The sequence below is a fragment of the Pelophylax lessonae genome, assembly GCF_965119305.1.
Source record: "Pelophylax lessonae genome assembly, chromosome: 5".
Classification (NCBI taxonomy): Eukaryota; Metazoa; Chordata; class Amphibia; order Anura; family Ranidae; genus Pelophylax; species Pelophylax lessonae.
The window spans coordinates 518,060,843-518,086,220 of NC_138772.1; the positions used below are offsets into that span (position 1 = coordinate 518,060,843).

Here is a 25,378-nt window from a genome sequence, read left to right on the forward strand (position 1 = left end):
GAAACATCCAATAGAACAGATTATGCTTACTGTACATTATGTTTACGTGCTTGGAAAACAAATTGCTTCACTTTAAAGATAGGTAAAAGTTTAGTGTAGTTATATACTCCTGGTTAGCAGATGGGTTCAAACCCTATTCACACAACAAAATACTCCTGGTGATTAGAGATAGGGAAATGAAGACTTCATTGCTATTCACTCATTAGGTTTTGCTTATGTTCAGCAAAACAAGATGGCTCTGGTGTTGCTACAAGTTTCTGGTTCACTTTAAAACATGGCTGCCCCCACTGTGTACAGGTAAGGGGTACATTTCAAAGAAAAATCTTCCAAAGGCCTAGCTTGCGGACAGTGCCAACGCAATTCTTTGTATTTAAAAAAGTTGGCTTTCCAATACCTTTTTTTCTCCCCTTGTGTGGTCACTGCCCCAACTAACCGTAGCCGAACTTACCATATTGACACGGAAAGGAGGCAAAAATAATGACATACTTTTGAACCATGCCCTTTAATATTAATGTCATACTGTAACATAACATCTTGAAAGGAGTCACAGCGGTGTACATCTTCATATATTAACACGACAACTTCACATACTACTTTACGCCATTAACAACAGCCAACAAGAAATTTGCAGACATCGTTTCTCTGAGACTAGCACCTTTACAGTATGGATATTTTGGCATCAAACAAATTCGGTGGCTGGACAACTCACTTTGCATTTCAGCTAAGCCACAAAAATCATTGTTGTCCAATGAGCGTAGATGGTGACATTAAATATATTTATATACTTTAATAGGTTAAACAAATGATATTGCTCTAGAAAAAATATGTATTTGTATGAACATGCCTTCTCTATAAAAGAGCATTCTGTGTGTGGGAGATTTGTTTCTTTTTACAAAATGATTGTGGAGTGGTTACTGTGCACTATGGATGGAATATAATGCATTGTCAATGCTTCCTTTATGTGACTAATAAAATGACGATTGACACGGTGAACAAAGGGCAATTTAGTTATATTACAAAGCAGGAACTGGCAAAAAATGTTTTTTCCAATCAGTGTTAAACAAAAAGCAGGAAGCCATTTTGAATCAGCTAGAATAAACAGTATATCATATTACAGTTATCCAGAGCCATTTTTTATGGTGCAATATAATTGGCTATATCAGTAGCTTATTATATTGCACAAAATATATCTGGCTATATTTGTAGAACTAACACTGTAGATTGTTGATCCAGACCAGGGAGTATCTGATTGCCTTTTAGAGGATCAAGATTTGCATTAGAGTAAACTGGATCATGCTATATAAGCATTTTTGCTATTCTGCGGGTTTAGGGTTCTATTGATGGAAGTATAATTTTTTAGGTTGTAATTTAATTGAACTCAAAGAACAGATTATTTGTATCATGCTAACTAGGTAACTCCTTGTCAGCCCACTGACTAGTTTCAAGAAACGCTCTATTCATCTCCGACACCCAAAGGTTCCAAAATGGCAGCTTCCATTGGCATGGCCAATGAATGGCTGCCCATTATGTCTTTCAGAAAAATATTGGTGGCTTTTGCCACTGGTTTACAAACTCTAATTATAGTATTTAAAGGCTTTGCGCATTATTTTACAAGCCAATTATCTTAACTGGTAAACTGTGGAAATGAGGTTTAATAATGTACATATTTGTGTTCACAAGCTCTTCGGTTATTCTAAATGTTGGTATAAAGAGCTAATGACTGTATTCATTGGTAAAGCCTACAAAATGGCTGTAGCCATTTGGTGCATCTTTGGTGGACAATGATACATACCTATCGTCTTTCCCTAACATTTGCACTTTTTTTTTTTTTTTTTAGAGAAATTGATTATTTTCGGAGACAAAAAATTGTGTTTGTAATGTTACCCTCAAATTATTCTTATGGCACAGCTGCCTTGAGGTTAAAGTAATGTAATTTCCTTAATTTATAACATAACCCAGCATTGTTCTAGCTTTTTCCACAAAGGAACCCTTAAAATATTTTTTATGTTTTAAGGATCCCCTTCTAAGCCCCATTTTTTTTGAGTCAGTGGGAAAAATTCCCTTTACAGTGGTGGTCGGTAAGAACAAGGTCTCTTACAGTGATGGTCAGAATGCCACTTATATAGACAGTTAAAAAAGGCCATTGGTGTCATGCTGATGGCTCTGCCAAGTGGCACTGCCCTGGAGCTAGGCAGGTACAATCTGATAAAAGTATAAACATAAACAGGACCCAAGCTCTACTGCTTTGTTAACTTTGTGATGCTGAAAACCAGTGCACTGGGCTGGGATATTCACCCCCAAAACACAAGTCCATGATGAGTACAAGCCAGCTACTCGGTACGTTCTGAATTACAAATCTTTATTTGCTACATGATAAATTTACAGTGGATATAGCTATCAATTATAGGATTAAGGCCATCATGGCCAAAACATGTTGGCTGTATCCACTGTAATTGTATCAAATAAAGATTTGGGTTTTCGTAACGTACTGAGTAGCCGACTTGTACTCATCACCTACTGATAGGTTAATCCAAAATCAGCCACAGCTCAAGGAATACCTAGTAACCTCTGGAGGAACCCTAAGGTTCCATTGAAATCTCGGTTGAGAATGTCTGGCCCTATTCCTCAGGCCCGTGTAGGCCTAATATTCCATTTCTGCCCTTGGTCCCACGAACCAGCCCTGCTTACTGTACATGCCAAGTGCACAATAGACAAAAAATTCCTTTACTATAAAAAAAAAAAAAAAATGATTGAAATATTTTCTTCTGCTTATTTTTTTAATAAAATCAGAAATATTCTTGTAAAAATATACCATTTATGCTTGGCACTTCTTCCGCAAATATTCAAGTACAAGAATGCCATCTTGAGTCACCTCACACCTTTGATGCTGGGTACTACCTCTGTAGATAGCTTTAAGTACACCCGGATTTATAATACTTATTTTCCCTTACAGTATTAATTTTATTTTATATTTTTATTTTTCTATACAGTTTTTTTTAATTGTTATGCCTAACCGAATTACGAATACAAAAGCACTCAGTTTAACCACATAAATGTAGGCCTCAGTGTGTGAATGAGATTCTCCCTTTCAGTCTCCACAGAGAAATTAAGATGTTGCTTCCTTCAGACACTTGAGCATGCAATTTCTATAATACCAATACTTATGTGATAATAAATCTGACCTGGGAAATAAGAGTTTGAATTTCCAAATAGCCATTTCTGCAGATTTCCTATGACCTCTAAAAGTGGGTATCACAGCAAAAGACAGTGTTAATTATTCACGTCTATTTTAAAAGAATGAAAAAAAAACAAAATCTATACAGTTTTCTTTTCCATCTATAAACAATCCTAAAATACATAGAATACAAAAAAAAAAAAAAGGTCATTCGTGAGAACAGACTTCATAAAATGTAATTTTGTCCCTTAAAAACTAGACTGGGATGAAGTTGTGCAGTCCTACCTCCCAATCGGGTTTCATCTTGGCCTGCTTGATCCGTTTTCTTCACTCTAGTTTTTAAAAGCCAGCACGGACGTTCCTTCTATCAGCATATGCAAAAAATTCTGTGCTACATGTTTCTAACTTGCCAAAAAATAAACAAAGGGTGGTTTTAAAATGACTTACCTCTATGTTAATTTTAACAGTGCAGCGAACGTCTACATTAACGTGTTTAGGGGGGTTCAAATGAGACCCAGCCAGCTAGGTCCTGTGGTGCATATGTAAAATTTTTTTAATATACTCCCTGCTACCATAAATATAATTATATAATTGCCTTAGCCTTTTAATGAATTATAATTACCTTTGTTATAACTATCCCTTTATTTAATTAGTGAAGTAATGTGAGCACACAGAAGAGAGAGAAGCACAAACACAAGAGTGGTTTGAGGATTTACCATTGAAATAAAAATCAATCCCTTTTAATAGGGGCAGAGACCTAAAGTGTGCTATCGATGTGAGCAGTGGTGTAGCTATGTTGGGTCAAAAATATTGAGAATATGGAATTTCAGCCTATTAAATTGGAGCTGAACTGAAAAAGCTAAGATCCGAGTTGTTATAGAGGACATCTAGAAACGTTTAGAGCCGGTCCACACTAGCGTGACTTGTCAGCCTGACAAGTCGCGCTCCCTCGCGGTCCATTGACCGCTACAGGACCTGTTCTAATAGGAGCGACACAAGTCGCTCCGACTTAGAAAAACGGTCCTGTACTACTTCGGGGCGACCTCGGAGCGACTTGCATAGACTTCCATTATGTGAAGTCCCTGCAAGTCGCTCCGAAGTCGTGGTGCATGGTAATGCACAAGTCGCCCCCGAAGTAGTAAGGAGTCGTGTCGCCTTAGTGTGAACCGACTCTTATTGTACCTAAGCAGTACCCTGATAAATGTCTCTCTGGTCTTGCATTCCTCCTCAAAAATAGTAGTGCACTTCCTGTAAGTGTGCCTAGGCACTCCTGTAGCTGCATATCTGCAGTGTGAGATCTAAGGCACTGCTGCCTCTAACTGCTAGTCTCAGGAGATCTGGGGTGAGGTTTGGTAATCTCAATGAGGAAGAAAAGCCCTGTCTTTGCCAAGGTAGCAACGCCCACACAAAACACAGTGCAGAACAAGGCATACTAAGTCAATAAGGGAAACAGTCTGATGCAGGGAGACCAAAGGAAATACTGGTCATTTGTCCTCTACTTGCCTTTTTTTTTTGGGCACAGTTTCCAAAGTTCAGTTCCTCTTTAAGTACTATGATAGAAGTTAGATGTGATGTCACTGATTTTGTCTACAGAGGACAGTCTACAGCAGCCTTTCTCAACCTTTTCAACACAGGAACCCTTGAAAAAACTTTTTAGGCTCAGGGAACCCATGCACAAAATGACCATATCTCATGATACATTAGTGTGATGGTCAGTGGGAAGAATGCCCACCTAAAGATACATAAAAAGTCAATGGTGTCATTGGGAACTTATCAAAGAGGCAAATATTGCTCATTGAATTCTGGTTGAGAAAGCCTCGCCTATAGACTATACAGAGGTAAGACTGCAAAAACTGATTCATAATTGTATTTGTTCCGAGACAAAATGGTCACCACACAAAATTGCTGTCTTTACTGTTGGTAGACCATGTTACACTTTAACCCTGGCTACACTGCAATACACTAAGTAATTAAATGGCGCTTTTCCACTGCATGGAACCGAACGGTTCGGCTCGCTTTTGTGCTTTTCCACTGCTGGTACCTCATGGTACGGTGTAGGAACGGTTCGGTACGGCGGCGCTTTTCCACTACATGGAACCGAACGGTACGGCTCTCTAAAACAGTACCACCTCGATTGTGGTTCCAAGAGGTACCATACCGGTACCATATCCCACAATCCTTTGCATGCAGCTGTTTGTCACTACTAGCCACTGATTGGTCAGAGAATCGTTGTTATCCCACCCACTTACTTTAGTACTACTTTAGTGGAAAAGCAAACCATACCAAACCATACCGAACCGTTCCAACACCGTACCATGCGGTACCATGCAGTGGAAAACCAAACCGGGCCAAGTAGAGCCGAGCCGGTACTTGCAGTGGAAAAGTGCCAAAAGTGGCATGCTGGGATTGACAAACTACTCCTGAAAGGATGAGATTTAATAGCATTTTAAAAAATTGGGAACACTGTATTACTGTATGGCTTATTTGGACTGTATCACCATGGTAGATGCAAGCGGTAATGTCTAGATTACAGTGTGAGTGACAGCATGGTGAACAATGGTCTTCATCACTAAATCCCCCATTACATGCTAAAACTTTTTTTTTTTTCAATTTTTATATTGCTCATAATTGTTAATAATTTATAATATCAGCATTAAAAAAAACAAAAAAAAACAACAAAGAATTTAAAATAATAAAAAAAAAAAACATTAGCCGTAGTGTTTGTATAGGAAAAGTTAGGTTGCTCTGACGCGAAGGTGGTCTACACCTCATATTAAGTAGCCCCATGGCTATCCATTGAACTGCACCCGCCCCTTGCCAAGCAGACGGGTTATCCGCTGTCCATCTGTACAAGTCCAAAACAGAATGCAAGAGGAGGGGCAATACAACCCCCAGTCCTTCATCCTTTGTAGGAACACTTTCTTATTCTTGCTTTTTTTTTTTTGTCCGGTCCAAAGCTTTTAAAATTTACAAGGGTTTCTTTGAAACTAAAATATGGGTTTTGGCACTTTATGGAAATAAAAATGAATCTGTGAAATGAAAAGCAGGAAAAAAACATAAAAGGGATTAACTATGTGCAGAAGTAAAATCACTATTTACAATTGGAACACCAACAGATTCTAAGGTTGTCTTTTCTACGCTGCTGTTTTTGGAACTATTGTAGTATTTGTTTTTTGAAGAGTTTGTCAACCCTCTGTATGCTCCTACAAAATCCTCCGATCATAGATTGGAATGGATTAAAGACAAGTGTCAGGGTGCAGTTCCTTGTACCCGGCTCGGAAGACACTCCCTGTTTTTTTATTTCTCTAGGAAATTCGAGGAGCCGAGCGATCATTTGTGGTGGTCTTCTTCAGTTTGACCCCACGGCGAATTGCGTTGAGCATATCTTCTCCCTGCGGTGCATCTATCAGAGCAGTATCTGCTGTCTCGGGGTCTGGTTGGCCTGTGGGTTCAGGAATGACAGGACCATCCTGTTCATCTTCTTCCTCTTCATATTCTGACCGACCTGGCCTTTGCTCTTCAGCAATGACACCAGGGGTTCCCGGGACAGGGGGGTTTACAGAAGCTTGTCCACTCCATAAGGATGCAGGTATGTCACCGCCCAGCACGGCTCCTTCTGTGATGGATGGAGAGTCGGGGCTCTGTTCGGGTGACTCTTCACTAGTGTTGCTGGGAAGACCACCTGGAATGTCTGGGACAGTTGGGGTTTTGACCGGGATAACTGGTGTCTTTATTGGAATGGGACCTCCTCCGATGGTTCCGCGTCTCACTGACGGCTTGGTAGACGGTGTCCTCCGGATGGTGGCCACACCAGGAGTGACTATAACAGGCGCAAAGTTGGCTGGCAATCCTGCCGTGGACGCAGGGCGCTTGGATTGAAACATCCTGCGATATGACTGACTGATGTCGCTGTTTCTCGGGATGGTGGAGGACTTGTCGAAATCCTGTTGCTCTTGCTCCTGATCTCCACTCACCGAGAAGTAATCATAATCTGAAACTAGAAACAAAAGGGAGGTATGAGTGTTAAGTGAATTTCCTGTAGAAGACTTTGGGGTTTTATTAATGTGGCCGGGATAAATACTGTATTGCAGAGTTATTTTTCACCATAACATGCAAGTAGGGTTTCCATTTCATTCTTCCACACAGGCATAAAAAAGAAAAGACTGCTATTAACAAAAGAAACTAAGATAGTTCTTCCTTAAAACTGATAAACCATACATATGGACACATTATCTACTTGCCGACCACATAACTTAGTTATATGGTGGCAGAGCGGCTCTCCTGCGCTGGATCACCCTGCACTTTCAGGTAGGGGGCACTTGCTGTGGAAGTGCTGTGATTTAGCACACGGCATGCCAGCCAATAGATGTCTGCTGACACCCACTGATCGGCGAGGAGCCACACAGAACGGAGCTCTGCCTATGTAAACAAGGCAGAGCTCCGTTCTGAAAGGGGAAAAGTTGATTGAGTGATGGAGTCCTGCAAAGCAGGGAAAAAAATCCATCACTTCTCCTAGTAAAAAGCAGCACACATAGTACACAAAGACTGATTAGGCACAAATTAAAGCCTTTAAACATCCTAGATGTTTAACCCCTCCCTGGTGTCATTAGTACAGTGACCATGCATATTTTTAGCACTGATCAATGTGGGAGGCAGGATTCTGGGAGGATGTCCATGGATGCCATCCCAGAACTGGAAGCCCGGAGCTTGGATGGAGGAGGGGGGGGGGTCCCTTCATGGTTTCTTGCACCAGCCACCTGAAGGTTCTAGTCACGCCTCTGGTAAGGGGTGTCTGTAGATAAAAAAACAAACTGTGCAGCTCTGACTAAAGTTGAATAAGGCACTTGCAACAGGTGTTGGCTATTTACATACCTTATGAAGCCTGACTGAAATACTCCCAGGTTATTGCTAGGAAATTGCTTAATGAGGCCCAGTCATCACTGCTCTCCTCCACCATCATTAAGCCTTCAAAATTCTACCAATGCAACACTGAATATTCAGATTTTTGCATAAGTCTGGTTATGACTGGATCTCTTTAACCACTTTACGACCACTCACTCTGCCTCTACTGCGGCACAGTGGCTCGTTCCCATCCAGCGACGTAGACCAACGTCGCTGGACTCCTCCCCTTGTGGGCGGCGCTCACGCGCCGCCGGAGGCTCGCTCCCGCTGTTTTCAGTCACAGCAGGAGTTGGGCCAGCGATCTCCGCTGCTCTTCCCCGATCGTCGGGGAATCGAGTTTGGAGATCCGCCCGCTTGTGTAAACGAAGCGGGCGGATCTCCTAAGTGACAGATTGCAGGGTTCAGCATAGCTGAACATGCGATCTGTCCCTGTGTCACTCAGTGACCTCCCCCCACACACGTTAGTAAGCACCAAGTATACATTAACCCCTCCCTCTCCAATAAAATTAACCCCTTCCCTACCAGTGTCATTTTTACAGTAACAGTGCATATTTATAGCACTAATTACTGTAGTAATGTCACTGGTACCCCCAAAAGTGTCAAAAATGTCAGTCAAGGGTCCGATCTGTCCGCCGCAATGTCGCAGTCCCGCAAAAAAAAAAAAAAAAAAAAAATCGCAGATCGCCGCCATTACTCATTAAAAAAAAAACAGCAAAAATGACAAATCTTTCCCTTAGTTAGTAAACGCAATAACTTTTGCGCAAACCAATCAAAATACGCTTATTGTGATTTTTTTTTTACCAAACATATGTAGCAGAAAACAAATTGGCCAAAAATTTTTAAAAATTTAGATTTTTCCTTTTTTTTGGGGGGAATTTCATATGTGTGAAAAATATTGTTATGTTTTCAAAATTTACGCACTTTTTTGTTTATAGCGCAAAAAGTAAAAATCGCACAGTTGATCAAATACCACCAAAAGAAAACTCTGTTTGTGGAAAAAAAAGGACGTAAATTTCGTTTGGGTACGGCGTCGCACGACCGCGCAATTGTCAGTTAAAGTTGCACAGTGCCGAATCGCAAAAAGTGACCTGGACGTAAGACAGCAAAATCCTCCGGTGGTAAAGTGGTTAATATAACAACTCACAGTACCTTTGATGCTAATTCGAGGCTGTGTGTAACAGTTTTCATCTGTGATGTTTTAGAATAAGGCCTATTGTGTTCCTCACCTTGTGATGGGATGGTGTCCTCTGAACAGCATGGGGTGGTGGTTTGTGTGCTGTATCCACTGGAGCACTGCAGGGAATCTCGACTGCTCCTCTGTGTATCAAGCTGCAGTCCTCTGCTCAGGGCTAAAGCCAGATCGTCACAGTTTTCTGCTTCTTCCCCTTGCTGGTGGGGGGGACACAAAAAAAAGAATAAATGAAAAATTCCTAAGAAAGCAAATGTTGTGATCGAGTCTATTGTGGTAAACAGATATGGACAACCCGCAGACCTCCAACTCTTAAAGTCCTGGAATGTCTGCTCAATCATGCTTCAACTCAACCTCTGGAGACCCTGAGCAATGCTGACACCTCTAACTCTTTGCTAGAGGCCCGCAGGTTGTCTCCAGACCAGAGGTGCCAGATCTGTAGATTATGATCCAATCAGATATATTATTTGTTCTGCTAAAACAAAACTCCTTGGAGTCCTTGCAGGGCAATTGGAAATTTGGAACTACTGAAAGAATAATGTATGTGCCTCCATGCATTTGCAACTGAACCCAGAGCTGCATTTGCAATTGGGGGATCCACAGTCAAGCCAAAATGACAGATCTATCCCATTTATGGTCAGAGCCATATGATGGAGGGTGGTTGTCCCAAAGTATTTTGCTAGTTTGCAAAACTGCAGTTTGGGGTCATAACTGGGATAGGCCCATCTTTTGCTCATTTACTGTGCCAAAATTGTAGGGTTATCAGCCTACAATTTTGGCAATTGTTGCCTTGCTGTAAAAAAAAAAAAATGGCGGGGCACCTCTGCTCTAGACAAACCAAATATCCATTCTGGCAAACTCAAAGTTAACAGTTAAAAAGCATAAAGAGAAGATAACGAGATGTTAAAAGAGCCCTGTCATGGTAATTTCTATGGTTAGGCGTACTATAGTGCAGAAAGAGTTTCTAATTAAGCTGTAAAATAAAGCATGGTTTCCTGAAGATTGGTGTTAGCAGCTAGAGAAAGAAGAGAATCTGAGAACAAAGGGTTAGAGACATGCTTTTTGGTCAAATTAAACTTTACCCTTGATGCCATGGGCATTCTTGCACTGCGGGGTGAATGAGCCTCATTAATTAGTCCGGGATGCATGAACTGGGCTCCTGAAGAAAGGTCGACTTCACGTTTGCGTCTCTGAAGAGTGTTCATCACAGGCTGGTCGTATGGACCTGGCTTAGCCCAGTCCTGAATGAAAGGTTAGAGGCTGTATATGGATGTCACCAACATGACTCTTTTTAAGGAAAGATTACTGTCCCCCAAAGCAAGTACACAGAGAAATGAGAACAATGACAAATATCAGGGCTGGATTTTTCATTATGTCAGGCTCTTATTTAGCCAGCAGAGATAAATCCTCTGCTTTAATGCATGGCACTTGACTTAGTGAGATAACAAATAATACTGCTTCCAGCTAACAAAATCTGTTCTTTCTCCTTCCTGAAAAAAAAAATCTTTACCTGGCATTGGTAGACCACATGCAGCTGGGCTCTTAACTGCTAGCAGACAATTTCTACAAGTCTATAAAAAGGCCCTTATAAAACTCGCTTACTTGCTGGTAACTGGATGTAAAGGTGTATAAGTGCGCTAGAAGTAAAATAGTGAAGATTTCCACTCTAGACATATTTGTTCTCTACTAGTACCCTAAATCAGCCTTTTTCAACCAGGGAGCCTTGGTAAAAAGCCTAAAATTACCCAAAATTACCCAAAAATTGTACACAAGCCAGCAGGTGCATCAAGCCTGCCTTTTAGTTACACAAAGCCACAGGTTTTTATTGAGCACCATTTCAACCTTCCAGCCACCGGCATCCCAACAACCAGTGATGTCATCAGTGTTGAGAAGGGTGTTGATCGCCTGCACAGTATCCTTGTTTGACCCTCCCCTGCCCCTCTCCATCAACACTGGGGTCACATTAGCTGAGTGCGAGAGAGAAACTGAGGGAGAGGAGAAACACTGGAATACTAGTCGGTACTAGTGTGCAAAAATGTATTTGATTTGAAAGAATACATCACCTCTAACGTTGGGTGTCCTACGTATTGATGCTGCTGCATTATGAAAAGGTTTTTTACATTTTAGAACTGGGTGCCTTGAGACTTGTCCATAATTTTAAAAGGGGCCTTAACTGAAAACAGGTTTAGAAACACTGCCCTAAATAATGTACATTTCTTCTTGAATGCTTCCTGAAAATAGCAGTGCACTTCCTGTGCCTAGGCACTCCTGTGCCCTGAACCTCAAAGCTGTAGATCTAAAGTAAAAGGATTCAGATTACAAAGGGAAATTTCTAAAGAGAGAAAATCTAAGGCACTGCACTGCGTCTTCTGACTGCTAGACTTAACAGATTTGGACTTAGATGTGGGCATGTCACTACTGTACTGCTCACAATTCCCCTTGCAGGAGTGGAAGCTGTATCTGGGGGTCTACAGTGCAAGGAGTCTTTTGCTTCTGCTTCATTCATTCTGTGGATCTGTGTTTGTGGATCTGGATTTGCACAGCCCTGCCCCTAAGCCTTCATCCCTCCATAGAGATACAATGTGAGGCAAGGCAGGTCGGTAATAGGGAAAAGCTATACTAGCTCTAGTTTTTTGACCTTTGTGTGCCTCTTTTGGGCACAGCCTCTGTAGTACAGAGCATCTTTAACTTGTAGCATCCCTACACCTAAGAGGCCACTGGCACAATAGACTCGATTGGCTCTATTTAAGTCTCTGTATAGTATTGCAACCAATTCCTCTCCTAGTATTAGAATAGTAAAACTCCCAATGTAGTAAGAAGGATCCAAAACAAAAAGATATGCACAGAGCCCTGGTCTCAACCCCACTGAACGCCTTTGGGGTTAGAATGCCAATTATGAGCTTGGTGTTCTCATCAAATATCAGTAACCTTACAAATGCTCTTTTAGGTAAATGGGCAAATTCCCACAGAAAACTCCCAAAATACTGTAAAAAGCTATCCCATAAGAGCTGATGTGGTTAAAGCTGCAAGTGGGGAAGGGAGGGGAGGTTGGTAATAGTGATCGACCAATATAGTTTTTTTATTGCGGATACCGATATTTTAGTCATCAGTCATCACATATCGTTATCGGCCGATATTGGCCGATATTTTCGTACATTAAAAAATGTTTTATTTTATTTTCTTAAAAGGTACTCTGGTGGAGGGATCTGGGGGTCTAAAATACCCCAAACCCCTCCTCTGCACTTGAAAGCATTCAAAACGCCAAGTTTGGCTGTTTTTAATGCTGTAATTTTTTTTAATTTGGTGCCAAGTACCCGGAAGTGATGTCATGACATCATTTCCGGGTTTTTACATGGAGACACGATCAGAGCTGAATGCGGCTTTGATAGGGTCTTCGGTGCCGTGCAGGCTGGTTGCCCGGGTCTCCTGGTGGAACGGGAGACCCGGGCGGGCCACGGAAGGCGGCGGGAGGGGGGGGGGGACATCCCCTCCCGCTCCTTGTAATGACAGCTGAGCGGCTTCTCAGCCACATCGGTTGTCATTACAAGACAGCCGACCATCGGCTATGGACGCCGGTACCGGGGTGATGCCTCTAGCTGCAGGCATCACTCTGGTACAAGTACTTTCCCGAAATATCAGCAATATCAGTATCCTCCGGGGCCAATTCCGATATATCGGAGAAAGTGCATATCGGCCCCCGATATATTGGCTTTGCCGATAATCGGTCGATCCCTAGTTGGCAACTCCATATTAATCCTTATGGTTTTGGAGTGGGATGTCTAACAAGCTGATCTAGATATAATGGTCAGAAGTCTACAAACTTTAAGGCCATAAAGCATAATATCCAGTTATAACCACTGGTTTAAATGCTAGTCCTTGAATTAAATTCACAAGTACAACTACAACATCACCAGAATGAAATAAGTACACCTAAAACGTCAAACTAGGAAACTGTATACGTTTTCTGTCCCTACCAGATGGTAGGACTTGAAGGAACATTACTGCCGGAAATATTTTATTTTGATAATTGGAGGCAGTTAAAACTTGTAATGAGTACTGAGAACATCAACTGCTCATTTATTTAACATTCTTTTATTTGTGTGAATGAAGCCCAAGGTGACCAGCAAATCCTGGAGTCTTGGTAACCAATTATGTAAATCCAGCCCTGCTATAAGTACAAAGGAAAAGTAATAATTGAAGGGGCCGTCAAAAAAGACAGCATGATCTTGAAGACAACATGGACCCATGAAAGGACTACTGTGGAGTTAGAAGTCAGACACATATTGAGCAGTGCTACAGAATGAGAACAACAGAAGTTTAAAGTTGGAAACTTTAGATTTAAAATGATTACTTAGTTGAAGAGTCTCTTCAGTTAAAAGGACCTTTGATCATGTAACTGTTTACTTAGAAGTTTGACCAAGATCTAGGCTGTGATGTGTATGAATTTCATGGTTTGAGTTGAGGGTCATGTGACTGATATATAAATCTGTCGCACTTTAAATGACAAATGCGTGGTCATGCAACACTGTACCCAGACTACATTTTTATTCACACAAATAGAGCTTTCTTTTGGTGGTATTTAATCACCAATGTTTTTTTTATTTTTTGCTAAATAGACGAAAAAATAAAAAAAAAATAAAAAAACAACGTTGTTTGTTTTTGCTGTTGTAATATTTTGCAAATGAATGGTCTTTCTTCATGAATTTAGGCCAAAACGTATTCTGCTACATTACTTTGGTAAAAATAACCCAAATCCGTGTATATTATTTAGTCTGTAATAAAGTATTATAGAGTCCACAAACTGATATATGTCTGAAAATTGATCATTCCTGATGTACTGTCATTTCTTGAGGCCCAAAAATGCCAGGACAGTACAAATATCCCCCAAATGACCCCTTTTTGGAATGTAGACAGTCCAAGGTATTTAGTAAAAGGCATGGCAAGTTCTTTGAAGTTTTTATTTTTTGTTATAATATTTTGAAAAATTTATTTATTTTTTTTACATATTGTCACCAGTGCAGTACAGCGTCATCATATAAAAACGGGCGTGACAGTGATTAGAGACAATGACTGGTGAAAGTACGGAAAAAAAATAAATATATTTTTTCCATTTTTTTTTTCTTTTTTTTTTTTCTTTTCAATCATTTTTTATTGAGAATTTTAAGCATTAACATCAGAAACAATGACAATTTTTTAAATTATATTTTTGCTTTTATTATATTTTTTTTAAGTTTTTTTTTTACCAGAGCAATATCATGGTACCATAGTGACATTGTGCCACCCTAGGGAAGTGATCAGTCATTTATTTTTACACATTTGTTTATGGCATTGAGTAAAATCGGTTATTTCAGTTTTTGTTGTGATTAGCTGCAATTGGCCACAATTGATCACATGGCGCAGATGGGCTGTGATTGGCCCAGTCTATACAATCTGATCCCTGTGACCAATCACAGTTAGCAACACTAAGGATGGCTTGAAAGGAAGTCAACCATTGTTTACAACTGTAATGTGACCTGCTGTGATTGGTTACAGCAGACACATGGTACAGTAACAGGAGAAAATCCAGAGGAAAATGATAGGCCAAATACAGAAAACAGTACAATCAAATATAATTATTTTAATTTTCTAACTAGGACCTATAGATGTATAAACAGTTATATGACCAAAAGTTTCCATCAAAATAAAACATAGGGCAATGACGGCAAACCTTGGCACCATAGATTTTTTTAGAACTACATTTCCCATGATGCTCATGCACTCTGCATTGTAGTTGAGCATCATGGGAGGTGTAGCTCCAAAAAATCTGGGGTGCCAAGGTTCGCCATCACTAACATAGGGTGTCAAAATCCAATCCAAGGAAAATAACTGCCAACTTACAATAAAGGAAGAAACCGATTACAGAACTGAATTTTAAGCAAGAAAATACAATTGGCAGACAGTGAAATGTATGGGACTCCACAATGCCTACTAACCTCACCATAACTGAATAATTAGTTTACAGCCCATTTATGTTTCCACTTTGTGTGTGTTTACTATATGTGTGCCCCGTGAACGGTCATGTGTTTCTTTTATGCATTTTCCATCCTTTTCTGCACTGTCTGTAAATCCCCCCAAAACAAGTATCATTAAAACTCTAAACCTTCTGCATTAATCAATGGTTAATGTAGTATAATACTCTACTAGAGTTTTCAGGTTGAGATACACATATGTCTAGTGTACAGTTTGCCTTTTATTGCCTTTAAGTGTTATTTATCCCTATGGAGAATGTTCTTGATGGTATCCACGCATTAGCTTAAAAGCGGCTTGTTATGGGGTCACTCAGCAGGGGGAAGGAGCCCAGAGTGCCAGGCAGGGGATCCAATAAGAGGAGGATATGGGCTGCTCTGTGCAAAACCAGCTGCACAGAGCAGGTAAGCAACTGCGGCAGGCTGGCCCTCCTGCACGAACCGCCGTAGGTATATGTCGGTCGCACGCCTGCAGCTAGGCGGCGAGCACGCACCGCCGGCGGCACGCTCCCGCCCCCAACTCAGCAGCGGGGACTCCGATGAACGGGGCAGGCGGCTCTGATTGCCGCCTGACACCCGAGATTGTTCCCCGCTGAGAGAGAAGAACGGTCGGCTGTTGTAAACACAGCTGACCGTTCTTCTCTCTGGAATGATCACAGAGCTCCTGTGATCCTTCTATGTAGGATCACATGTCTCTATGATCATTTCACAAGCCCAGCCCCCACACAGTTAGAATCACTCCCCTAGGTACAAATTTAACCCTTTGATCGCCACTGGGTTAACCCTTCCCTGCCAATGGCATCATTACAGTAACAGTGCATATTTTTAGCATTGATTACTGTAGTAACGTCACTGGTCCCCCCAAAAGTGTCAAAAATGTAAGTTAGGGGTCCGATCTGTCCACAGCAATGTCGCAGTCCCGTTAAAAATTGCAGATCGCCGCCATGACTAGAAAAAAAAAAAAAAAATTATATAAATTTTTCCCATAGTTCGTAGACGCAATAACTTTTGCACAAACCAATCAAAATAAGCTTATAGCGATTTCTTTTACCAAAAATATGTAGCAGAAAACAAATTGGCCTAAAATGTTTTTTTGGTAATGTTATATAGCAAAATATGAAAAATAGTTTTTTTTTTTTTTTCAGAATTGTCGCTCTATTTTTGTTTATAGCGCTAAAAATCGCAGAGGTGATCAATTACCACCTAAAGTAAGCTTTATTTTTGGGAAAAAAAAGGACATCAATTTTATTTGGGTACAGCGTCGCACGACCGTGCAATTTTCCGTTAAAATAACGCAGTGCCGAATGGCAAAAAATGGCCTGGTCATTAAGAGGGCAAATCCTTCCAGTCCAGAAGTGATTACAAAAAAAAATCAAAAATTGTAGGTTTAATTTTACTTTAAGCATTCTGTGCTCCAGGGGACAAAGTACATGTAGTACTTAGTTCCATGTTCCTACGTGCTTTGTAAGCCTAGCTAGGAGAGTAGACTTCCCAAAGGCCATCCAACACACCCACCCAATTGCCACCACTGGTCTAAGGCAAGTTCTTGGAGTGGAGACAAGCGTCAGTTAACAAGAAGCTTGCTATCTACGTTGTTGAGCATCTCGTCCAACCTTTTAGCTAGGCCTACAAAGCATGAAGGAACAATGGACTATGTATTCCATGTACTTTGAACTAGGGATCGACCGATATATCGGGAGCCGATATGCACTTTCCCCGATATATTTCGGAATCGGCCTTTGGATTTACCGATATTGCCGATATTTAGGGAAAGTGCATGTACCGGGGTGATGCCTGCAGCTAGAGGCATCATCACTCCGGTACCGGCATCCATAGCCGACGGTCGGCTGACTTGTAATGACAACCGATGCGGCTGAGAAGCCGATTGGCTGTCATTATAAAGGAGCGGGAGGGGACGCCCCCCTCCTGCCGCCTTCCACAGCTCGCCCCGGGTCTCACGTCTCACCAGGAGACTCGGGCATCCTTCCTGCACCACCGCCGTCTGACTGGGTCTCCATTTTTTTTAATTCTGCGCAGAGTACCCGGAAGTGAGGTCATGACATGACATCACTTCCAAGTACTGGCGGCACGGAATTAAAAAACCTTACAGCATTCAAAACAGCCAAACTTGGCGTTTTGAATGCTTTTAAGTGCAGAGGAGGGGTTTGGGGTCTTTTAGACCCCCAGATTCCTCCACCACAGTACCTGTAGGCAATAAAAAAGAAAATAAATTTTAATGTCCGAAAATATCGGCCAATATCGGCCGATACCAATATTCTATGACCAAAATATCGGTGTCGGTCGATCATTACTTTGAACCCTGGGGGACAGAACAATGAAAAAATTAAGTGAGAATTCTTCTTGAAATCTGTACCAAAAAATAGCATTACATGGAACTACACTAGAAGATAAATAAAGCTGAGAGAGACAACACAGTGTAAGTAGTATTTTTTAAAATACTTATAATTTTATAATTCTACAGTTTTCCTTTTATTCTGATCAAAATGATTTTAATGCATAATCATTTTTGGACAATCTAGAGAGATGGTGAGTTCAGTACGGTTGTGTAGTCTTTACAAAAAAATCAAAACTTTACAGAAATTAGGAAACCCCGGACAATGGTTTGATTAGATGACAGGAAAGAGGAGATGGGACATCAAAGCCAAAAGCCGCACCACACAAACACAAACCTTCCAGGAAGGGATCTTGGATGATGGCAACATGCCTGGACCAATGGTGTAATAGTGATAGTCTGGATGAGCGGAATTAGATCGGGTCCAGGGGCGGGACACTGGGAGCGGGAAATGGGTGAAATGGCCTGCCATAGGCATTTCGCCATAGTGATGATACCCATTAGACAGCTGGAGACAGACAACATGGAGGAGGAAAAAAACGAAAAAAACAAAACAGGGAACAAAATGCAAAATCAATACAATGATAAAGGTGATTAAAATCAAGCTGAAATTTATCCACCTCTAAACCCAGGGGTAGCAGCCATTTTGTAGACAGCACCACAAAAAAAAAAAAAATAGAGGTGTTTCTAGAACACATTCAGTGTTAAATGTTCTACCGTAGCTTAGGGTATGAAAGTGGACACCTATCTGTGGACAACACACTCCTTCCTTCCACAACTCTATTCTTGTAATACTGTACATGAGGCCTATTGAGGGATGATCATAACAATCTGCCGACAGTGACATAACTTAGGCCCATTTCTATAAACGCCTGTGAAGGTTCTTCTTTACCCAGGTCATGGTATAGTTAGTCGTGGTTAGTCACATTTAACTGGGCTTGAGGTGGTCAGCAGACTGGCTTAGTGGTTAGTACTTCTGCCTTGAGTCCTTGGTTTGAATTCTAACCAGGACACTACCAGCATGTAGTTTGCATGTCCTCTCCGTGCTTGCATGACATTTCCTCTGGGTACTCAAATTCCCTCCCACACTCCAAAGACATGTTGGAAGGGTATTTTGCCCCTGTCTACAGTATATTGGCCCTATAATGTGTATGCATGAAAGGTAGGGAGCTTAGTTAGATTGTAGTCTTCTTAAGGGGAGAGACTGATGTGAATGTAAAGCACTGTGTAAATTGTGGGCGCTATATGAATACCCAATAAAAAATAAATAAAAAAACATTCTAATGCAGGGTTACTCAACCAAGGTTCCATGGAACCAGGGCCGTCTTTTCCATTGGGCATGCCCGGCGGTTGCCCGGGGACCCCACTTGCCAAGGGGCCCCACACACAGGGTGGCATTTACACTGTCCCCCCCCCCCCTAGGCCAGTCTCCAGATTAGTTTACCTGGTGGTCTAGGCCCCCCACCCCCCCCGTTGTCCGCCGGTGGCTCTGAGTCTCCCTGCACACTGGTTGCTAGGAAGGCCAGCCGATTGGCATCTAGCAACCAGTGACATTCTGAGAGGACCCATCATGCACAGCGGAGGAGGATCCTCCTTGTCGGCTCGTCCTCCTCTCTCCGCGCCTAGAAGATGGGCTCCACCCACCTCCTCCCTTCATGTGCTGTGCAGCCGTTATGGAAGGTAAGCAGACTGCTGCAGCTGCTTGATTTCTTTTTTCTCACTCTCTCTCCATCGACTGTGCCATCCTTTTCCTGCCCTATATATCCTCCTCTGTGTGTGCCATTCTCTCTCTCTCTCGGGGCCCCAGTGCACTGCATTGCCCGGGGGCCTATAAGGCGCTTAAGATGGCACTGCATGGAACCATAGGGTTCCTCCAGAGGTTGCTAGGGGTTCCTTGAACATTGAGCAATTTCTGCCTCTCAGATAAGTTCCCTCTGACACCAATGAATTTTTAGCTATCTGTAGGGTGGTAATGCTTCCCATTGACCACAAGTGTAAGGAGCATTCTTCCCACTGACCATCACACTAAAAAGTCATTTTTAATAGGGGTTCCCTGAGACCTGAAAGTTATTTCAAGAGCTCCTCCATGCTGAAAATGTTGAGAAAGGCTATTCTAATGTAATTAGAACTGGAGACATGCCCTGGATAAGCTCTAATATCTTCAACATTACAGAACAAGTCCAGTTGAATGTAACCAACTACAACTAGATATCTCTTTATCTGAAATGTACTATGGGGCCTAGGCTAAATTTTCACAATTAGCTCACAAAATGGCTGCCTTCACCCAAGGTAATGATGGCTCTGTACAAAATAAAAATAAAAAAATATGATAAATGGACATGAAATAACAGTAGGGTAAATTGATGTGTGATAAAAAAAATACCATTAAACTCAATAACAATTTAAATGTATGGAACCAACAGCATCCACATCCAAAATATCTTCACAACGAATGTATACATAAAGCCCAGCTCATGATAATGGAAAATAAAACTGCTGCAAAACCCCACAATGTATTACCAGAAAATAAACACATTTTTATTATTAGATTAGAAAAATAAAATGTTGGCGCATAAACAGATAGTATTAGATGGCAGATATATAGAAAGTTTAAAGTGGTTGCAAACCCATACATATACCCCGTGAAGTGACTAGCCTCGGGTGATACAAGAGACCTCATTTCCACATTAGGTTAGATTCACACTCTTATGGGTGGTGCGGCTTACGCTTGTGCCGGCACAGCAGCCCGTTGATTTAAATGGGATTTGAATGGGATTCTGTACTTGTGGGAAATGCAGAGAAAGAGTCCCTGGTCCTTTTAAAAAAAAAACACGTCCACATGGAAATGCACCGTATTTTTGCACCCGAAAAGCTCTGCTTTTTCCGATTCTTGGGGGTGTCACTAGGAATCAATGGAACACTTTTGCATCTGCAAAAGAGAAGTGCATTTTGCCTGCAGGTCGGGAACGAGAGCGGTTTGCACGTGTTCCCTGACCCTTGATATTGTAAACTTAGGCTAAATTGGGATGGACGGTTCTCAGAAAAAAATCTCATGCTTAAAATGGTTGTAAAGGCTCAAGGTTTTTTACCTTCATGCATTCTATGCATGAAGATAAAAAAACCTTCTATAAGCAGCGGCCCCCGTAAAACTTACCTGAGCTCCATCATGATCCAGCGATGTGCACAACAGTCTCGGCTCTCTTTGGACGCTCACCGCTCATTAGCTGAGACAGATTGGCTCCCACTGCTGTCAATCACAGCCAGTGAATCAATGAGCAGAAAGAGGGGGCTGGGCTGAGTCGCGGCTGTGTGTGTGTGAATGGACACGCAGAGCTGCGGCTCAGGAGTGTGCTTGCTTGGGTGCCCCCACAGCAAGCTGCTTGCTCTGGGGGCACTTGGCAGGAGAGAGGTGTCCTCCCCCTCCCTGCTAGCTCCGACTGCTGCTATAATTTCTGAGTGTTCTTTCTACAATCCCGTGCTATATTAAATAAGGCGTCCCAGTGTATTTGGTTTTGTAAAAATAAGCCGATGTATATCTTTTTCATAGCGCCGCTCACGTGACCGGCCGCCTCTCTCCACCTAGCTGATGTCAGTGGGGGTTTCTCGGCCCCTCCCACTGTAGCTGTGAGACTGGGAGAAGAAAGAGGAGGCCGGTCAGGTCAGCGCCAAGCGGTGCTATAAAATAAGGTATAGAACGGCCTATCTTTACAAAAACACATGCACTGGATACATCAGTTAATGTAACACAGGGGATTGTAGAAATGACACTCTGTGGCTTAAAGTGGATGTAAACACCATTCATAAAATCTGGCCTGGGCACATATCTGTAGTGTTTACTGATCTCCCTCCAAAGCCCTAAGTCCTGTGTTTTTCTGCTGCTCTGTTCCTTCAACATGATAACTTCTGACAAGTTCTCCGACACAGGAGATAAAAGCAGCTGGAAATTTGTGTTGGGGTGGGTGCATAGAGATAGATTAGCAGAGAGCTGGTCTATTCACAGCACAGCTCTGCATGTTTATACCTTCATCTGCCTATGTGGAAGGAGGTGTGCCTTTCCTCCAATCAGGTGTCACACAGTGTATGCCCAGACTCCCCACCCAGTGCTGGAATAGGAAGAGAAAATTCTAAAATGATGTTCACTTTCTAAACAGTGTAGAAAGCTGGAGAGAGCAGATATACATGTAAAACTTATGTAGGGAGATTTCTTTCATCTCTGTGTATCATCTGAGGTTGTTCACTTCACTGGGTATATGGGAGGGTTAGATCCACTTTTGCAAAGCACGCTCTTAATGGCACCTGTGCCAAGTGGCTGACCTCCTGTGTTCAGAATGCAGTGGGGCAACCAGGACATGGAAGCCATTGGAGATCACTGGATAGGGTCTACTTCAGTGATTTTCAGCTTGCAGGGGCATCAGTTAGGTATGGCATATACTGTACATATGGCCAATGTAACTGTATACAATATCCACACCTGGAAGCCATCTTTAGCAGATTCTTTCATTTTTTTCTCTATCAATCAGTGATCTGCTTATCATGCATGATTCATATTAATATTGTCATTTTCTTTTCATTCCAACAAGTAACAGTTTTGTTTTACTTATACTACTATTGTATCTTCTTTTACTATATTCAATATACTATATTCTACATACTTCTATGTCATTTTTTTTCAGCAAGCTAGTGACCGATCACCTCTTTTTCCTATGTAACACATTATACCTATAAAAACTTCAATAAAGGAAAGGAAACCAAAGTATCCTGAATTCTGTACACAACCCGTCTGTGTATATTAGTATCATTTACACAGGGTCATTTATTATTCTGATTTGTTGGTTCTTAGATCAGTTGACCTGTAAAATTACTCCAATTTAAATTTTATCTCGATTACAGATTATCTGAGATTGAAACAGTGCAAGAAACAATATGAAAAGGTATTCGTTTGGATGCTACAAAATAATTGTTAGTTCCCAGGTCATCATCAGCTGTACATATTGTAATACAGGAACACTTCAATGGCTGAAAAAAAAAAAACATTCACCTTGTCAGTGGAGGCCCACGCTCCCATGGTGGACCCGGAGCTCACAGATGTGGGAGAACTACACTCGCTGACCGACTGGCAGGTTTCAGATGCTTCAGAGGAGGCAGAGCTGGATGAATTCTGGAAACATGGGAGACGTGTGAACGGAATATTGGGAGCAATCAATAAGCAGAGGAAAGAAGAAGCTAAAACATCACTGTTATTAGACTGTATCAAAATCCAAATTGCTTTAATTATTCAAAATATGATCACATAAAACAGCCAACATGTTTCAGAGGCCAAAAACACTTCCCTCTTCATCAGAGGAGGCAGAGCTGGATGAATTCTGGAAACATGGGAGACATATGAACGGAATATTGTGAGCAATCACTAAGCACAGAAAAGCAAAGGAAAGAAGAAGCTGAAACATCACTGTTATTAGACTGTATGGGAATCCAAATTGCTTTAATTATTCAAAATATGATCACATAAAACAGCCAACATGTTTCAGAGGCCAAAAACACTTCCCCCTTCATCAGGTATCAGTGAACTTTAACAAGGCCTAGATTGACTCTGTAAAATGAACTACGAGATAGATCTGTAGTTTGCTAATAAAGAGATCAAGAAGGATGCATTCAGATGGGTGATCAGACCTGTCCCTCATATCTGAGCTGCTGTCTGCAGGGGCGAACTAGGAGCCGTCTGCAGGGGCGCCCTTCTGGCTTTTCCTGCTCCGTACTTTGACAGGTAGGGGAGTTGTACTGATGCCACCCCTGGTCGGTTTTTGTGTCTTTTAGCCACTCATAACCTCTAGCACAGAACTGAGGGGGTTTTAGAGCACTTCCTGAGCTCCGTGGAACAAGTCTGATAGGCGGGTGGGCGGGGACAGAAGAGTGGGAGAGAGAACACAGCACTCACAACACTCTAGCTCCTTCCTTCCCAGGCTGACAGGAGAAGTGATACTGCTATCACTACTCCTGTCAGCAGCGGCACCCCCCTCAATGCAGCGCACAGTGCAGATGCCCCCCTGCCCCATCCCCCCCTAGTTTCGGCCCTGCTTGTAACCGGTACACAGCAAATCTTTCAGGATACAAATTGAGAAGCTGGCATTGACAACCTATTTTTGAATCGTAAGGACTTGGGGCCATCATACGAATTCTTACTTAATCTGCTTAACTGGCCATATACTAGTAGAATTTTACTGCAATTTTTTTTTTGTTTTAATACCATTCTATTTCCTAATCATCAATCGGGTCAAACTGATGTTTGAATTCAACCAAAGTGGGGAGAATATTTAAAAGAACAAGGACAACATTTTTTTTAAGAACAAACAACTTTCTAACCATGTATTTGGTTTTCGTTCAGAAATAAAATGTTATTGCTGTCCGTATCTCCGTATTCCATATTTTCCTTTAAAAAGGAAGTAAACCCTCCTCTGCAACTTTTACCTATAGGTGCTCCTATGATAAGGCTTACCTATAGGTACTGTAAATATCTCCTAAACATGCACCGTTTAGGAGATATTTACCTTACATGCAGCCAGTGACATCACTGGCGTATGCGCTCTGAAGGAACGGCCGCTGGTGCCGTTCCTTCAGAGCCCTGTGTGCGTGAGTGACATCACCGCGGCTCTGGCCAATCAGATGGGCGGATGCCGCGATCCCAGAAGACGGACGACTGAACATGTCGCCTGTCATTCAGGTAAGCGGGCGGCACAGCGGTGGCTCGTTCTAAGGTAAGTATGCAATGCATACTAGCTCATTATGTGTTTCTCTTTCAGGTTGAAAAAAAAAAAAAATTTTATGGGTTTATAACCTCTTTAAGCAGAACTAAATCCATCAATTTAAGGGTTTCAAAACAGTTACATTGCTGGAATGCCGGGATTGCTAACTGTCACATTTACTTGTGCTTTCAACCAAACTGTTAAACCATCAAATGGCTGATGTCATAAATGATCACATAAAACAGAGGCCAAGATGGCAGCTTCCTTGGCTGAAAACAATAGGAGGGTTTAGTTCCGCTTTCATTTCCGGTCTGAAACAAGTTGTCACTGGGACAGGGAGTAAGGAAAAATCTCCCCAACAAGGCCTCAGACTGAAATAAAATCCCAATGGGAGTTCTGACAATGCCCAACTCTATTAAGAAAAAGTTTCAGTTTGAGAACCAAGTTTTTGGAGCATACAGTCCAATAACGGTGTTGATGAGCACCATGATCAATGACACTTAACAGACCCCAAATCACACAGACTTCTGGCTTACCTGGTTGACAGCTTCCGGTGGCATAGGCGATGGAGACTTTGACTGAAAAGCATCTTGGGAAATGAAGCCAGAATCATGGGAGGAGACGCTGGACAGCCTCATCGGTGCCTGCTGGGGCAGATTGGAGCTGCGATAGCGATAGTGTGAAGTAGGTGAGTGTGAGTGCGAGCCGCTCGACCTCGAGTCACTACTGTTAACGCTGTTCAGACTGCTGTGTGAGACAAGGGGAAGATGGGAGAGGAGAATACGAGGGGGTAGCAAAATGTGGGGGCAGAAGGGTGAGGGGAATGAAAAGAAAAAAAAAGGGAAAGGGAAAAAGGGAAGGGGAAAAAATCAAGCACCAAATTATAACTCCACAAATTTCCAGCAAGCAGGCAGCAAGACCGACAAATGACACACAGACACACTTAGCACAATGACTGCAGTATCCCACGTTTCAGGCTGTTGGAGCTGCTTCTTCAGGGTGCCTGCTACAAGC

At 41.9% G+C, this 25,378-nt stretch overlaps 1 protein-coding gene across 3 annotated transcripts in view; it reads right to left on the bottom strand.

Moving 5' to 3' along the window:
• Window positions 1-5,743: 5,743 nt before the first annotated feature.
• The window catches only part of LOC309555382 (protein MTSS 1-like), a 336,461-nt gene continuing 316,826 nt past the window's right edge, over window positions 5,744-25,378 (bottom strand). Inside the window, exons 10-15 of one of the 3 annotated variants that reach the window (XM_082257370.1) lie at window positions 24,901-25,111; window positions 22,663-22,782; window positions 17,962-18,132; window positions 10,349-10,507; window positions 9,304-9,466; window positions 5,744-7,172 (exon numbers count right to left, since the gene is read on the bottom strand). In XM_082257370.1, coding sequence (XP_082113496.1) covers window positions 6,481-7,172; window positions 9,304-9,466; window positions 10,349-10,507; window positions 17,962-18,132; window positions 22,663-22,782; window positions 24,901-25,111 — 1,516 coding nt within the window. In that variant the 3' untranslated portion in view covers window positions 5,744-6,480. The remainder of the gene's footprint in view (window positions 7,173-9,303; window positions 9,467-10,348; window positions 10,508-17,961; window positions 18,133-22,662; window positions 22,783-24,900; window positions 25,112-25,378) is intronic. The other 2 variants (XM_082257371.1, XM_082257372.1) reach the window with 2 other exon arrangements.